The following is an 18,703-nucleotide window of genomic DNA, read 5'->3' as shown; positions in this document are numbered from 1 at the left end:
CCCAGTTTCATCACGAGGGATCTAGCTGGAGTGGGGGTGATTACTGCCCGTTGTCAGTTTTATATTTAATTTTGAAATCTGACATGGGGCTAGACATATTGTCAATTTCCCAGCTGTCCCTGGTCATGTGACTTGTGCCTGAACTTTAGGAGAGAAATGCTTTCTGGCAGGCTGTTGTTTCTCCTACTCAATGTAACAGAATGTGTCTCAGTGGGACCTGGATTTTACTATTTAGTGCTGTTCTTCGATCTACCAGGCACCTGTTATCTTGTGTTAGGGAGCTGTTATCTGGTTACCTTCCCATTGTTCTGTTGTTAGGCTGCTGGGGGGGTGATATCACTCCAACTTGCAGTACAGCAGTAAAGAGAGATTGAAGTTTATCAGAGCTTATCATGCGCCAAAAGTCACGAAGTGAAATCGGAAAACTTTGTGACTGATGGCGCATGCGCAGTAGATCGTACGGACGAAATGGTCCTACTGCGCATGCGCCGGTCAAAGCAGGAAGAAGATCGCGTGGAAGAAGATGTCGTCTGTGAACTCCATGGACTGGACCTGCGCAGAAGGATAAGTGACAAGTTAGGGGCATTTGCCTAGCGGGACAGGTAGGCCAGGGGGGAGGGAGGAGGGAGAGCAACACACGGGAGGGGGGAGGGTTTTTAGTTCCACTGGGTTTCCTTCTCCTTTAAGATGACAATAGCCACCGATGCCTGCTAGGCCAAGGGTAGATGTCCTGCAACACCCAGTGATTTAGACACGAGATCTAAGCCAATAGGCCGAGAAGCGACCAGGTTGGAACTATCAGCTCCATCAAAAGATCTGTTAGTCCAGCACATTACCATGTGTTGAGCTGTGCCAAGTAAGCCTCAACTTCCCTATCCCGTAAACCATAGGGAGAGAACAACCCACCAAGTCTCCTTCATTTCCATATCGGTCAACGTTGACCAATCACAAGAGGACTTTCCAATCCATGTTAAAGACTGCCTGCCAACAACATAGCCCTTTGCCTAGACTCTATGACAATTTGACATTGCCGCTATCCCGTAATACCATAGGGAGAGAAAAAAACGGCAAAGTATTCTTCATTTCCATATCGGTCAAAGTTGACCAATCACAAGAGGACTTTCCAATCCATGTTAAAGACTGCCTGTCAAACAACATAGCCCTTTGCCTACTATAGATTCCTCCTTGCCATACAAAAGAATAGGAAGACCCACACCCATCTATCACAAGAACTGTCAGTCACGTAGCCCTTTGCCTAGACTCTGACAATTAGAGATTACCCACATTTATGAAAAAGTATAGGATCCCCCGAGCAGTTCCATCACAAGATCTGTCATTCCAACACATTGCCATGTGTTTAGCTGTGCCCAGCAAGCCTCTGTGTTCTGGATCAGCCTCAACCTTTTGGTTCCTGCACTATGACCCCCCCTCTACATATCCCCCTGTCTCCTGGGGCACCCTGACCCCTAACTGCCCTGTGGGACCCAGCCAATCCCAGGTGAGCAGCAGAGAACCATTACTTTTCTGTCTTTCCTATTGGCTTAATGTCACATTCAGCAGCCTATATCCAGAATCCAAGCTAAGCTCCCTGGTCTCAGCTCTCACTTCTGCCTTTAACCGTTGCCTTTCACCTCGGGAGGAGCCCTCGGCTAATTGGATGCTGCCAGGTCTTAACAGAGAGAGGAGCAAAGCTAACGGTTCTGGACGAGCAAAGGGGCACGATCATCTCACCAGGAAACTGAAGGAAGAACCACCAGGAACAGGCAGGCCGGGCCAACACAAGCAGAATAGTCAGACAGGCCGGAATCAGGATAGAGATCGTAGAATAGTCGGGGGACAGGCAAAGGTTTCAGGATTGGAGAGATCAACGTAGTCACAGACAGGCAAGGTCAGGATTGGAGAGGTCAGAGTAGTAAACAGGCAGGTAAGGGTCAAACACAGTAGAATAATCAGGAATCGCTCAGGAGAACACCCAGGAACTTGCTAATAGAACCTAACAATGGGCAATTTGCTGAAGACTGAATTCCCCTTTTATACTGTTTGAATTTCGAGCCAATGCGCTGGCATCATCACGCCAGCGCGCCTTTAAAAAACGGACGCATGTGGCGTGCGCGCCATAGGGGAACCGGAACCAGGAAGGGACCCTGCTGTGCTGGACCCCGCTGCCCACTAGATCACCAGGTAACTTCCTTACTCTTAATGGAAATAGTGATGTAGCTAGAGATCCAGTCTGATTGGCAGATTCCCCGGAGTCCCGCCCCCGCGGTTCTGATCTTGTCTTTTTTGTGTTTCACCTGCAGGAAAGGAACCTTTGTGTCTCCACCCTCTGACTCCAGGGCCCCCCCCTTTCTGATATGATTGGAGTTGCCATGGAGATTGGTTATTGGTGTATTTTTGCTGGGAAGGGTTAATATTTGTTACAGATCAGTCTTGTGCCCCATCTAGGTGTGGGGGCAGATCTTACACCCCTAAGGGCAGGACACTGGGGTGGGACTAGGGGGCCCCAGAAAGTCCTCTGGTTCCTACAGTGGAAGAGATGTACCTGAACTACAATAAGAGAGGACCCCCAAAGTGTGGGCAACCCCCACTCAACCCCCCACAAACTGACCCAGAAATGGCCGTGGGGTCCAATGAGTCTGTATGTTCCCCCATTGTTAGGGGGCTTCACTTCTTTGTTGAGGCCATTTAATCTTCCAGAAAATTTTACAGCCCATTGCTAAGGTAAGTTTCCCTATCAACCAGGGCACAGATAAAATCCAACCCCCCAAATGCAAAGAATAAAGAAGGGATGGTTATGGGCAGTTGTGTGATGCTTCCCCTTTAAACAAGTCTGAGAAAGATCCTCTGATGTAAATAATTTAACTGACAAATCCGATAGGAAATGGGAAACCAGGATTGGGAAGAGGGAAATATGAGGAAGGGGAAGAGACATTTCCATTTTGCTTCTTTCACTTCCTGTGACTTTAACCCCTACACACACAGCTGAACCTCCCAGAGATGATGGGGTTAATACTGCAGTCTCAGTGATCTCTATCTCACGTTTATATAGGGACAGTTTCCCTTTATCTCTACTCTGAACCTTCTCAGTCCAGTTCTGCTCCAGATTTACTTCTCAGCTGTGAGAGGCTCAAGGTGTTTAGGGCCCAGAGCAGCGTGAGAATAAGGGGCGGGGCCTGAGGAGAAGATTAAGTGAGATTTGGTTTATTTGCACAAACACAGAAAATAAAGTAACCGGATCATGTGACTTCAATGATCGAAAACACCAGAACAAACAGGAAATTCTGCTTTATAATTAAATGATCTGCATCGATGCGCCGTTATTATTCCTCTGTATTTACTGTACTTACTGTATTTACTGTACTTACTGTATATAGAACCAATGTATTTGCACCAGTCCTGTGTATACTGTACTTATTGTATTTACTGTACTTACTGTATATAGAACCAATGTATTTGCACTAGTCCTGTGTATACTGTACTTACTGTATTTACTGTACTTATTGTAGTTACTGTACTTACTGTATATAGAACCAATGTATTTGCACTATTCCTGTGTATACTGTACTTACTGTATTTACTGTACTTACTGTATATAGAACCAATGTATTTGCACCAGTCCTGTGTATACTGTACTTATTGTAGTTACTGTACTTACTGTATATAGAACCAATGTATTTGCACCAGTCCTGTGTATACTGTACTTATTGTATTTACTGTACTTACTGTATATAGAACCAATGTATTTGCACCAGTCCTGTGTATACTGTACTTATTGTATTTACTGTACTTACTGTATATAGAACCAATGTATTTGCACCAGTCCTGTGTATACTGTACTTACTGTATTTACTGTACTTATTGTAGTTACTGTACTTACTGTATATAGAACCAATGTATTTGCACCAGTCCTGTGTATACTGTACTTACTGTATTTACTGTACTTATTGTAGTTACTGTACTTACTGTATATAGAACCAATGTATTTGCACCAGTCCTGTGTATACTGTACTTACTGTATTTACTGTACTTACTGTATATAGAACCAATGTGTTTGCACCAGTCCTGTGTATACTGTACTTACTGTATTTACTGTACTTATTGTAGTTACTGTACTTACTGTATATAGAACCAATGTATTTGCACCAGTCCTGTGTATACTGTACTTACTGTATTTACTGTACTTACTGTATATAGAACCAATGTATTTGCACTAGTCCTGTGTATACTGTACTTACTGTATTTACTGTACTTATTGTAGTTACTGTACTTACTGTATATAGAACCAATGTATTTGCACCAGTCCTGTGTATACTGTACTTATTGTATTTACTGTACTTACTGTATATAGAACCAATGTATTTGCACTAGTCCTGTGTATACTGTACTTACTGTATTTACTGTACTTATTGTAGTTACTGTACTTACTGTATATAGAACCAATGTATTTGCACTATTCCTGTGTATACTGTACTTACTGTATTTACTGTACTTACTGTATATAGAACCAATGTATTTGCACCAGTCCTGTGTATACTGTACTTATTGTAGTTACTGTACTTACTGTATATAGAACCAATGTATTTGCACCAGTCCTGTGTATACTGTACTTATTGTATTTACTGTACTTACTGTATATAGAACCAATGTATTTGCACCAGTCCTGTGTATACTGTACTTATTGTATTTACTGTACTTACTGTATATAGAACCAATGTATTTGCACCAGTCCTGTGTATACTGTACTTACTGTATTTACTGTACTTACTGTATATAGAACCAATGTATTTGCACTAGTCCTGTGTATACTGTACTTACTGTATTTACTGTACTTATTGTAGTTACTGTACTTACTGTATATAGAACCAATGTATTTGCACCAGTCCTGTGTATACTGTACTTACTGTATATAGAACCAATGTATTTGCACCAGTCCTGTGTATACTGTACTTACTGTATTTACTGTACTTACTGTATATAGAACCAATGTATTTGCACTAGTCCTGTGTATACTGTACTTACTGTATTTACTGTACTTATTGTAGTTACTGTACTTATTGTATATAGAACCAATGTATTTGCACTATTCCTGTGTATACTGTACTTACTGTATTTACTGTACTTACTGTATATAGAACCAATGTATTTGCACCAGTCCTGTGTATACTGTACTTATTGTAGTTACTGTACTTACTGTATATAGAACCAATGTATTTGCACCAGTCCTGTGTATACTGTACTTATTGTATTTACTGTACTTACTGTATATAGAACCAATGTATTTGCACCAGTCCTGTGTATACTGTACTTACTGTATTTACTGTACTTACTGTATATAGAACCAATGTATTTGCACCAGTCCTGTGTATACTGTACTTATTGTATTTACTGTACTTACTGTATATAGAACCAATGTATTTGCACCAGTCCTGTGTATACTGTACTTATTGTATTTACTGTACTTACTGTATACTGAAGCAATGAATTAATACCTCCTTTCCCTGCACATATAATGTTCTCACATTCTCACACTCACATGTACCTGATCTCCTGCACCTGTTCTTACCTGTGCCCCTCCCTCCCCGGTTCCGCCAGTCACAGTCAGAATATGAGAAGTTGTTGTTAGTAACCAGATCCACTCGCACAGGAGAGACTCTGAGACATCAGGCAGGTAAGTGACACTCAGGGACCTACTTTACTCTCTGTGTCTGTGTATAACACTTGTGGGTCTGACACTGGGTCGCTGTATTGAGGTAAACTGCAGGGGGCATGGGGGTTTGGAAAAGACCGTTGCACTGGGGCAGCACTAGAGGAGATATATATATATATAAAGATCCAAAGAATGAGGTGCACACTGGGAACATTTATAGAAGTAAAAAATCAAAATTTTTATTTAATACATCTTTAAAACCAGGTCAACCTTTCTGTCTTTTCCTAAGACCTTTCTCTTTTATATATATATATATATATATACATGTAGAGACATATAGTGATATACTGTATAGTGACATACAGTGATATATAGCGACGTATAGGGAGACATAGTGATGTATAGTGACTACGGTGACATATAGTGACATAAAGATACATGTAGTGACATATAGTGATGTATAGGGACGTATAGTGACATATAACAAACAAGGGAAAGTTGTGCTCACCACTAATTATAAAACCATTAGGTGGGGGTGCAATGAGGGTGTGACCACAAAATACATATAGTCAAATACAAGATTCCTCTGCACTCAACCCATTATCAATATATTTAAGACAGAGAAATTTTGTGCTACTGAATATGACTTACCCTTTAAACAACACAGGGATTGTTTGTCCATATATTACAATATATTTAATAATAAACTCATCCCATATCTGGCCAGTCCTACACTCAATTTTATCTGATTCATTAAGAATTCTATTGCTTCATTATACATTTTACACAGGGACTAAGTTTTACCTGCAACTTACTTGCTGCTTTCAAAGTAAAACTCCCAAACTTGGCTGCCCTTTTATTGGCCACCAGTGGGATCACCTGACTATTTTTCAGTAGCAGTAGCACAAAATGTCTCTGTCTTAAATATATTGATAATGGGTTGAGTGCAGAGGACTCTTGTATAGTGATATATAGTGACGTATAGTGACATAGAGTGATATAATGCAGGTCTGGACTGGGAGTCAAAATAGGCCCTGCCATTTCAAGTCCACAGAGGCCCAAACAGCCCCCTACCAGCCCACTATATGGGAACTTTCTATGGAACCATACAGCAGCCCCTCTGGCATTTGCCAGAACCCACAGATTGCCAGTCCGGTCCTGATATAATGTGAAGTATAGTGATATATAGTGACTATGGTGACATAAAGATACATGTAGTGACATGTAGTGACATATAGTGATGTATAGGGACATATAGTGACGTATAGTGATATTTAGTGATCTATAATGTAGAAACAAACCAGCAGCACATTGATTGAAGTGAAATAAGTGATTTGTTGTTTATTTTAGCCCATGTACATACAAGGAAAGGGCAATGTTTCAGACCCCACTGGGCCCTTTATAATGCCTGATAAAGGGCCCAGTGGGGTCTGAAACGTTTCCCTTTCCTTGTATGTACATGGGCTAAAATAAACAACAATTCACTTATTTCACTTCAATCAATGTGCTGCTGGTTTGTTTCTACATTATATGCTGGACCTGTTGGGCAGGAAAGGGTCATCCAGATGAAGCACCTGATACCCTGAACGGGGTTATATGTGAAGGGTTGAGCACTGCTAATTCTATAAATATAGTGACACATAGTGACGTATAGTGACATATAGTGAGATATAGTGACATATAGTGACATATAGTGATATATAGTGACATATAGTAACATATAGTGATATATAGTAACATATAGTGATATATAGTGATATATAGTAACATATAGTGATATATAGTGACATATAGTGATATATAGTGATATATAGTAACATATAGTGATATATAGTGACATATAGTGATATATAGTGATATATAGTGACATATAGTAACATATAGTGATATATAGTAACATATAGTGATATATAGTGACATATAGTGACATATAGTGATATATAGTGATATATAGTGACATATAATGACATATAGTGACATATAGTGATATATAGTGACATATAGTGATATCTAGTTCCAAAAGACCACTAATTCCTATTTTACATACAGCTTGATATTATATACAATGATACTATAACCAACTACACCTGCTGATCTACCAATGAGAATTCACTTGAACTGATTGATGGACTTGGGGTGGGCGGGACTATGTTGTCACTAATTGGGGCGTTGCACTTTTTGCCCCACCCATCACTTCATCTTTTAAAATTGTGGCTGAATACATCTCAAGCTCCACCCCTTTATGTTTCTGGACTTGGCTCCAAAATACAAGTTTGTCACCAGAGCGGGAATCCCAGCAGGGGTGTGAGATTTGGCTTTTTCCTCTCAACTAGCAGTGCATGCTGGGATTGGTAGTTCAGCAGAAACATTAGTTTACCTGGAAATGTGATCTCCCTGAAACCTGCTGACAATAAAGCGTTTGGCTCAAGTATCAGACTTTCCCTGTGAGGAAATGAATCTGCATGGCTGCATGGAAACCAGTTCTGCTGCTGCAGCCAATTGTCTGTGTCTGTTTCCCATTGCTATAGTGTTATACACTGCCCTGTAATTACATATATATAACATGGATGTACATGGCTGGGAGCTGCCATATTGCCCCAAGAGCTGATCATATGCGACATAAGGACAATACTCTCCTCTGTTACTATTCAGTCTCTCTCCATCTCTCAGTATCAGGATCTGCTGTCACTTATGTAAAATAAATGACTCAGTCTTGTCTTTCACTCCTTACCCTAATTATTTATTGTGCCTCAAACTGACTCTCTCCTAATATCTATCTGACTGTCTGTTCTCTCTATCTCTCTCTCATACTAACCCAGCACTCTGACATCCTGTCTCCTTCTGACCCAATACTCTTACAGATTGTCTTATACTGACCCAGCACTCTCACAGCCTGTCTCATACTGACCCAGCACTCTGATAGCCTGTCTCATACTGACCCAATACTCTTACAGATTGTCTTATACTAACCCAGCACTCTCACAGCCTGTCATATACTAACCCAGCACTCTCACAGCCTGTCTCACACTGACCCAGCACTCTCACAGCCTGTCTCACACTGACCCAGCACTCTCACATCCTGTCTCATACTGACCCAGCACTCTCATAGCCTGTCTCACACTGACCCAGCACTCTCACAGCCTGTCTCATACTGACCCAGCACTCTCACAGCCTGTCTCACACTGACCCAGCACTCTCACAGCTTGTCTCATACTGACCCAGCACTCTCACAGCCTGTCTCATAATAACACAAAGCCTACTCAGTCTCATACCCTGGGGTAAATGGAATGTACAAGTATAATTATGTTATGGTTCCTCTTTGTTTATTTGTATGGGAAGTAGAAGAAGAAGAATTGTCACTAACTTGTTTTGGTTGTACTTGCAGGGCACCATCACCAGCACAAGGAATGGCATAGAGGCCCCACTCATTACAAACACAACAATCCAACATGAGTTACTTTAAGGTTCTGCTGAGTGATCTCACCCAGACTTGCCTGGATTTAGAACAGATAAAGGCTGAACACACCAAGGACCATGAGCAGATCTCCAGATCCTTTGAAAGGACCCTGTTGTCCATCCTGAAACAGGAGCAGACCATCCTCACCCTGGTGGAAGAGGAGCACAGAAGGCTGAAAGATCAGCTTTCATCTGTACAGAAGGCCAACGATCTCGCCTTACAGAATGGGGTGTTTGAGATCAATACGATGGTGCATGAGATCTCTACCATTTCCACCCAGCTCAAGCAGATGTTGGCCACCTCCAATGACAGTGATCCCGTGGTGAAGGAGATCCAGAAGAGAGTGGCCACCATATTTGCTAGAAAGAAAAGCATTAATATCAGGTTACAAAAGGCACACTTTACTCCTCATCCCCTAGTGTCCTTAACCCTCGGAGAGATAAACTGTGAGGGGCAGTCACTTGGCTTCTCCATTCCTTGTCTCAAGCCCCAGGGGCAAACTCAATCTGATCTCAGTGGCTCAGCTCTGCTCCTCAATGAATCTCCTCCATGGGAAGAGATTTCCCAGAGCTCAGATGACCCTGGATGTGTCAGTGTAAAGATCATTTTAGGAGATGACAGTGACCAGGATTCTGTGTCCATCACCAAAGGTCCAGAGATGGGGGTTACAGTAAAGAAACAAGTAAACACTTCTCCAAGGGAACAAGCTATCAAGGAAGCTAACAATGGAGCACTGAGCCCTCGAACAGCCACAAAAATCTGGATTTCTGATATAAAGCAAAGTCCTTCTAGACAGAGCCGGCCAACTGGAATACGAGGAGGTAAAGTTCAAAGAGTTCTCAGTGAGGGACATAGTATGACCCCGAAATCTGATTCTTGTACCACCACCCATCTTCATAAGGAGTCACAAGTCCTAAAAGGTTTAACCATGGCTGTAACCAGCACTAGTGGAGAAACTAATCTTACAAATGCAAGCAGCACCAAAACACGGGACACAACAAATGCCAAGGAGCTGCAGACCCCCCAACATCCAATGAACTCCCCAGCAGTTCCCATAAAGAGTCATACCCCTCTCAGCAGAACAGGCCATCCATTTGAAGGGAAGGTGGTTAGAAAACCTGGCAGTAATTTATTCAGAGTACCCAAAATAAACCCTGACAAAAATGGCCTTGAATGTGCTCTACAAAGCTCCAGAACCACAATCAGCAAAAATGACCTCAACTCTTTTACCGAGCAAAATGGCTACCTGCTGACCCATGTACCTGATCATGAAACAATGTTCAAGGCAACTGCAACATATGTGTGTGACAACAGCTCAGATGAAGGTTTAGAAGAAGGACCCAGAGAAAGGGACCCCAAAACTTGCTGGGAAGAGGCCATCAGAGTGAGTCAGGTACCATCAGCTAAAAAGGATAGCAATGGTGAAGATGATGATGAGATCCACAGCATGAGATCCTATCAGAATACTCAAAACAAACCATTTGGGTCAACCACAGAAACAACATCTCCCCCTGATGACAATCACCTTCTTAGTGAGTGTCCTCCAAGACCACCATCACCAGCAGAAAGTGTGCAATCATCGTACACTTTTATTATTGACTCTCCAAGAAGAAGAGATGCCACTGATGGTGCCCACAAACCTCGATCAGTCTTCCGACTGGCATCTAAAGACACCAGCAAAGGGCGCCCTGTTATAAGGGCAACTGATGCCTCAAGTCCAAACTGTGCTCATGCTTTGAAACCAAAGCAGCATAGGAGAGTCCAGTCTGCTGGAAGCCTTCCTGGGTCACTGCATCAAGGAATCAACAACAGGAACAGAAGAACAGTGCAAGGGACTTCAGTCCAGAAGAGTGTCCTAAGATCAGCCTCCATGCCGTATATAGAAAGACTTTCAAGGCAACGTAACTCTAGGACCCATAGACCATTATCTGCATCAGACAGGAGGGACTCCTCCTCTAGTGCCTCAAGCTGTTGGTCCAATCCAAGAACCTTGGTCAGTTCTGCTCCCCCTGGTTCCAGTCGAGTATATGGAAGAATCTCTCAAAACAGGGTGAAGTCAGCTCGATCCTCTCGTGAGCGACTCACATACAAGGTTGATGGGTTCAGTAAAAGTGAGTCTAATCTTGTAGACTGCCAAAGAGTCAATGGAGAGAAGCCCAAAGGTCTCGTACGGCAGTTTGGCAAATTTGGGTCTGGCCGAGCCGAGCTGAATCTTCCTCATGGTTTATATGCCACCAAAGCAGGTTCTCTTTATGTGGTGGATTATGGGAACAGAAGGCTGCAAATAATGAACCCCCGGGGTAAAATCCTGCAGCAAATTGCCCTGGAGGCTAAGAATTATTTTGATGTTGCCGTCAGCAACCGAGGCCTGGTAGCCTTGAGCAACTCAACTGATCGCACCGTGGAAGTGTACAACAAGTATGGCCGCCTGCTACAAGTCATCTCCAAGAACTTTGGGGCCCCAAGGGGCATCACTACCAGCTATAAGGATGAGTTCATTGTAGCAGATATGAAGCTGGGAACCATTTGTACCCTGATTCTGCACCCCGTGACTGGCTGCCAGAAGGAAAGCACCATCATCCCTGGGTTCAACAAGCCCTACCTGGTGGCCTCCAACAGTCAAGGCCTACTGGCCATCACAGAGAGGGGCTTGGATGGGGGCTGCTGTGTCAAGGTGCTCGGGGAGGACTGTCAAATCCTGAAAATCCTGGGCCTCAAGGAAACTCCTGGCCCTAAACTCTGTAACCCATGGGGGGTTTGTATAGACAGTGAGGGAGGGGTGATGGTAGCAGACTGGGGAAACACTCACTCTATTGTCTATTATCCACCCAAACGGCCGGCAAAAGTGTTAGTATCAGAGGGGCTCAGTAGTCCCAGAGGGTTGGCTTTGTGGCAAGACACTCAGCTTCTGGTAGCCGACAGCATGCACAACTGTATTAAAGTCTTTCAGTACCAGGACATGTGACACCCAAAACCCAGCTGCTCCCACTTCAATCTGGGCAGTTGTTTGATGTAGATTTACCCTCACTGTGCTGCTGAGTATTTAATATTAAATGATATTTATTTCATGGCCGGACTGTAGCCTGTGGGGTTGTGGAATCAGTGTGTCTGGTTCTGGGGTGCAGATCTGATGTGGGAGTCATGTCAGGATTTGGGGGATCAATCAAGAAAGCCGGTATGTTCTATGAGATATGGACAAAGTACTGGGCCATTCTGCAGGGTTTTCTTCCAATACCTTGTTTTAACCCTTCCACTAATGTTCTCTCATTCTAGCTATTGTTAAAGTGATAGTGACACGAGTCCAGTGTCGGACTGGAACACCAGGGGCCCCACCCAAATACCTTAGATCAGGGGCGCACTCTCTGTATTATATTCTTCCTCTCCTCACTCAACCTCCAGTCTCCTCGTCTCTTTTGTTTACATACCATAATTACACTACTCAACCCCCCTAGACTTCCACCCCCCTCCCTCCACACTGCCCAGTCTCTCCTGTGCTCCTTCACCCCTGTCATTGATGAGGAATCTCAAAGCTTCTGGCCTCTTCTCACCTTACCACCTGCCGCTTGATCCAATTCCCTCAAAACTTCTCCGCAATACCAATCCTTGTCTAATCAAAGCCTTATCTCACCTATTTAATCTCTCGCTCTCAACTGGACTGTTTCCTTCTCAACTAAAACATGCTCTTGTCACCCCCATTCTGAAAAAACCCTCTCTTGATCCCTCCAATCTTGACAACCTCCGACCTATCTCTCTGCTACCTTTCATCTCTAAACTACTTGAGCTCCTAGTCTACAACCGACTAACCTCATTCCTCTCTGACAATAACCTGCTGGACCCCCTACAATCTGGTTTTAAGCCACAACACTCCACGGAAACTGCCCTGACTCGACTTACTAATGACCTTTTAACCGCTAAAGCCAACAATCATTTCTCACTACTAATACTGCTTGATCTCTCAGCCGCATTTGACACTGTAGATCACCCTCTCCTCCTCCAGTCCCTCCATTCCCTTGGCCTTCGTGACACAACCCTGTCCTGGTTCTCTTCTTACATCACCAATCGTTCCTTCAGTGTCAAATGAATCAACTCGTATGGTTTCCACTACCACCTCTATGCAGATCTATCTCTCATCTCCTGATCTCAACCCAGAACTCCTAACTCGCGTCTCCTCCTGCCTGTCCGCTATCTCTACCTGGGTGTCACAACCTTAAATTAAACCTCTCTAAAACTGAAATGGTTCTCTTTCCTCCAACTAACACCAGTAACATCCCCGAAGTATCCATCATAGTTAACAATTCCACTATCACCCCCTCTCCCCAGGCCCGGTGCCTTGGGGTTATCCTAGATTCTGCCCTGTCATTCACTCCTCATATCCAGTCACTTATTAAATCTTGTCACTTCCACCTAAGGAACATATCCAAAATACCATCATTTATCACCCAAGATGCTGCCAAAATTCTTATTCACTCTCTCATCATATCACGTCTAGACTACTGTAACTTTCTTTTAATTGGCCTTCCCCTCCAGAGACTGTCAGCTCTCCAGTCCATAATGAACACTGCTGCGAGGCTCATACACCTCAGCAACCGCTCCTCCTCTGCCTCGCCATTCTGTCAATCCCTGCACTGGCTTCTGTTACCTTTCAGAATCAAATTCAAATTAATGACACTGACTTTCAAAGCACTTCATAACTCTGCCCCACCCTACATCTCTGAACTCATCTCTATATACTCACCCACTCGCTTACTACTCTCCTCTACTGACCTGCTACTCAACTCTTCTCTCATTACCTCCTCACATGCTCACATTCAAGACTTTGCAAGGGCTGCACCCCTCCTCTGGAACTCTCTCCCACGGTCTGTCCCACTTTCTCCCAACCTTTCTGCTTTCAAGAAATCTCTGAAAACGCACTTCTTTCGAGAAGCCTCCCCTCACTCTGCTTAACTACCAAACGCAACACCACATACAGTACCACATTTCTCACCCACTTAATTCGATCTTGCCCACTCCCACACCTTGTGTATTACTCCCTTCCCTTTAGAGTGTAAGCTCTTTTGCATAGGGCCTTCCTCACCTTTTGTACCTGTATTGATTGTGATGTTTGTTACTCCATATGTTCTATGTATAGAATTCATGTCATTTAGTTGTATAATCACATTTACTTTACAGTGCTACGCAATATGTTGGCGCTATATAAATACATGTTAATAATAATAATAATCTATTATTCCATCTATTTATGCTCTTTGTTCTCATAGAATGGCCATGAAATAGGCCAACATTGAGCAGCATTTTGCTGCAGCCACTGGTTCTGCAGAGTTGGAGAAAGTTTATATTAAACAATACAAAAACTATAAACTCCACATTAGATTACATGACAACACAGGACCCAGTGCAGTCTGTATATTCTGATTATTAATCAGTCTTGTGTATCGGCTTCTGGCAGATATTATTTGACTTGTGCTGTTTTGATCATTTATGATGATCCCTAAGCAGCCCAGATCACACTGAGCATGTGCACAGTCTTAGTCTTGCAAAGATGTATAACAAAGTTACAAGATGGTGACCCCCTGTGGCCAACTTTGAAAGCATAAATCACTTGTTTGATTAGGCTTGTGGTGCAGTAACTCAATAATTTCTCCAAGGCATGCTAATAAGTAAAAAAATATACTTTATTTACATCAATAGTTAAAAACATGAGAAATATCCCCTCTAACGCCTAGAGGGGATATTTCTCATGTTTTTTAACTATTGATGTAAATAAAGTATATTTTTTTACTTATTAGCATGCCTTGGAGAAATTATTGAGTGTTTGGTTATACCTCTGTTTGGTCACTAGAGGTCTCCGGCATGCATACCAGTAATGTTTACTGATTCTACTCCCAATTTGACTCTAATAGTTGTGGTGCAGTAAGTTCATGTTTATGTTTAGTATACAAAATACAGCATTTCTAGCCTTATTCTATATTACTTCCCCTTTAATTATACTTGCAATGACCTCATGGTGTGGATTTCATTCACCAAAAAGCCAGGATCCAGTGTCCCACCCCTTTGGGAAGGAGGAGCTTGTCTCAGCACAGGAGGAAGAAGTAAAGTAAGTAGAGATAGGGAGTAACTAGTTACTATTGTCAGCTTTGGATCAATCCACTTGGGTTGGTTCAGATGATGTGACTTGGACAGGAATTGGTGCTCCTTGTACAGGTTCTACCTGGTGTCAGTTCCTTGGATTCACCATTCCCATTCTCCATCACTGCAAGTCCTGTGGACTCCTGAGTAATAGGCAGAGCTATGATGCAACGTGCTGCTCTGACGCTGAGTATTGAGTATCAGAGAAGCTTCTTCTGAGCATGGAGTGGAGCTTCCCCTTGTAATGGCAGCAATGATATCCTTGGGGGTGATGCTGTGTCCATCTAGCAGATACCCCAAGGATCATGTAAACAATAGGTGAATGTCTGTCAGGGAGAGGTGAGCCCATCATTAGCAGCTCATGCTACTAGAGCTCTTATAATAGAAGCAGAAGCCAATGGGCCAATGCTGCAGCTCATCCCTGATGGACTTACCAAGTATCTCCATGTCCTGCCCTTTGTATTGCCAAATGCTTTCCCTTCTGCATTAATAACGTATATTCCATTCTGGGACTTCCATCTGTATAAACCATAAGCTTCTCTGTGGCACCACAATGACTCATCCATTGAGCCACATTTGTTATTATCAGTGTGGACTTGTGGCTTCAGCTTAGTGCTAGCCAACGGAGCCCAATGTATTTGCTGGCAACCATAAAGCAACTTTGTCCTTCTCACGTCATGTTCAGAGAGTGACCTGGATATTGGATCTATTCTTCTTCTTCTTCTCATCTGCCCTTACTTGGGCCTCAGTGGAACCTGATGGTGCAGGTAAGTCCTCTCACCTCCATCTTCCTCAATTCACTTCACTCCCTAGATTTTTGGAAAGTTCACATTCTGGTGAATACAAAATGGTTATGTTTTAATGACATTTATGAACATCACCTAAAAATATTGCGATTGGTCGTTTTTTTATAAAAACAAACAAATATTTTTGTAAGGTACACATTCTGACATTCTACTTCAAACTACTCAACTGCAATGTTACACTAAAAGCAGCGGTTTTTATGACATTTTTGAAAATAGCCTAGAAATATTGCAATTGGTCGTTTTTTCTAAAAAAAATCAAATATTTTTAAAAAATACACATTCTGACGAGTCCTAAATGGTTATGTGTTTCTACATCAAACTACTCAACTGCAACGCTAAAGGCAGTGTTTTTATCTCTGGTCCCTGTCAGTGTAAAACAATCTCATTCTCTCTCCATCCACATTCTCTGCTGCTGCTGTATTTTCCCATAATTTGGATCTTTCTGGATAACAGATCCCAACATTACGCTAAAGGAAGCGGTTTTTATGACATTTATAAAAATCGCCTAAAAATATTGCAATTGGTCATTTTTTCTAAAAAAAATCAAATATTTTTGGAAAGTTAACATTCTGATGAATCCAAAATGGTTATGTCTTTCTACTTCAAACTACTCAACTGCAACACTAAAAGCAGCGGTTTTTATGAAATTTTTGAAAATCGCCTAGAAATATTGCAATTGGTTGTTTTTTCTAAAAAAAAATCAAATATTTTTAAATAATACACATTCTGACGAATCCAAAATGGTTATGTCTTTCTACATCAAACTACTCAACTGCAACACTAAATTCAGTGTTTTTATCTCTGGTCCCTGTCAGTGTAAACACTCTCATTCTCTCTCCATTCACATTCTCTGCTGCTGCTGTATTTTCCCATAATTTGGATCTTTCTGGATAACAGATCCCACACCTGAACTAATGAGTAAACCCACATTTTACAGATCATCTCTGGTCCCCTGTCTGTGTAAAACACTCTCATTCTCTCTCCATCCACATTCTCTGCTGCTCTGTTCCTTCCCATAATTTGGATCTTTCTGGATAACAGATCCCACACCTGAACTAATAAGTAAATTCCACATTTTACGGTTTATCGCTGGTCCCCTGTCTGTGTAAAACACTCTTATTCTCTCTCCATCCACATTCTCTGCTGCAGCTGTGTTCTTTCCTATAATTTGTATCTTTCTGGATAACAGATCCCATACCTGTACTAATGACTAAATCCCACATGTTACAGTTTATCGCTGGTCTGTCTCTGTGTAAAACACTCTCATTCTCTCTCCATCCACATTCTCTTCTGCTGCTGTATTTTTCCATAATTTGGAGCTTTCTGGATATCAGATCCCACACCTGTACTAATTAGTAAATCCCACATTTTACATTTATCGCTGGTCCCCTGTCTGTGTAAAACACTCTCATTCTCTCTCCATTCACATTCTCTGTTGCTGCTGTATTTTCCTATAATTTGGATCTTTCTGGATAACAGATCCCATACCTGAACTAATGAGTAAACCCACATTTTACAGATCATCTCTGGTCCCGTGTCTGTGTAAATCACTCTCATTCTCTCTCCATCCACATTCTCTGCTGCTCTGTTCCTTCCCATAATCTGGATCTTTCTGGATAACAGATCCCACACATGTACTAATGAATAAACCAACATTTTACAGTTTATTGTTGGTCCCCTGTCTGTGTAAAACACTCTCATTCTCTCTCCATTCACATTCTCTGCTGCTGCTGGTTTTTCCCATAATTTGGATCTTACTGGATAACAGATCCCTCACCTGTACTAATTTTCATAGCAGGGTTGCTATGAAAATGTGGACCCTAGCAACAGGATTACTGAAATTGCAAACTGTAGAGCTGCTGAATAAAAAGCTAAATAACTCAAAAGTCCCAAATAATAATAAAAAACAAGAATCAATTGGAAATAGTGTGAGAATGTGAGTCGAAGTGAGTGTATGTCAGGTACAAGCCAACACTGTGTTCCCTATTCTCATATACATGACATATAATAATGGGGCAGTGTGTGTATTCTATTCATTGTACCATTCCTTATACATATAATTATACATGCTGCAGGGCTGTCATTCCCTATACTGAGAATGGATACTGAATAAACACACTGTCGTCATGGCAACAAAACCCACTGCATTTTACTCCACAACTTATTTGTAATGAACTGAACTCAGTGACCGTTATGTAACTTGCTAATAGAACTGTCCTGCCTTCAGCTGCACCTGTGATGTCATCATGCTCTGAGTCTTTGTGATGTCATCATGCTCTGAGTCTTTGTGATGTCATCATGGAAAAACTGTCACGGTGATGTCATAATGGAAAAAGTCCAGGTGTCCGGCTGCAGCCCCGAGATTTCTCATTCTTGATCAGGAGACTGAGGTGAGTAGATCTCTGTATATTTGGGAGCAAATGGGATTAAAAAGAATCATTTTCTACTGGTCCCATGTGGGATTACAGACTGCTAACAGTATCATACGTTTGTTACACTGTCTGGACTTACTCACAATTTTATTTCTCTACTGGGTTTGGCTCATTTGCATCTCCAGCCCTTTAATCTGCAAAAACCCCATTTAATCATGAACTAAACCCTATAGGATTGTTTTGCCTCAAATAAGGATTCATTTTATTTTAGTTGGGATCCAGTAAAAGCTCTTGT

The 18,703-nt window shown here is 42.1% G+C and overlaps 1 protein-coding gene across 1 annotated transcript; it reads left to right on the top strand.

Moving 5' to 3' along the window:
• Window positions 1-1,896: 1,896 nt before the first annotated feature.
• Window positions 1,897-12,461, top strand: trim32l.S (tripartite motif containing 32 like S homeolog). Its single transcript, XM_018250496.2, has 2 exons — window positions 1,897-5,668; window positions 9,033-12,461. The coding sequence occupies exon 2, from the start codon at window positions 9,097-9,099 to the stop codon at window positions 12,067-12,069; it is 2,973 nt and encodes a 990-aa protein (XP_018105985.1). The 5' UTR covers window positions 1,897-5,668; window positions 9,033-9,096; the 3' UTR covers window positions 12,070-12,461.
• Window positions 12,462-18,703: the final 6,242 nt, after the last annotated feature.

Source organism: Xenopus laevis, chromosome 2S, assembly GCF_017654675.1.
Source record: "Xenopus laevis strain J_2021 chromosome 2S, Xenopus_laevis_v10.1, whole genome shotgun sequence".
In the NCBI taxonomy this organism is placed as follows: Eukaryota; Metazoa; Chordata; class Amphibia; order Anura; family Pipidae; genus Xenopus; species Xenopus laevis.
This window is presented reverse-complemented; position numbering and strand designations above follow the sequence as displayed.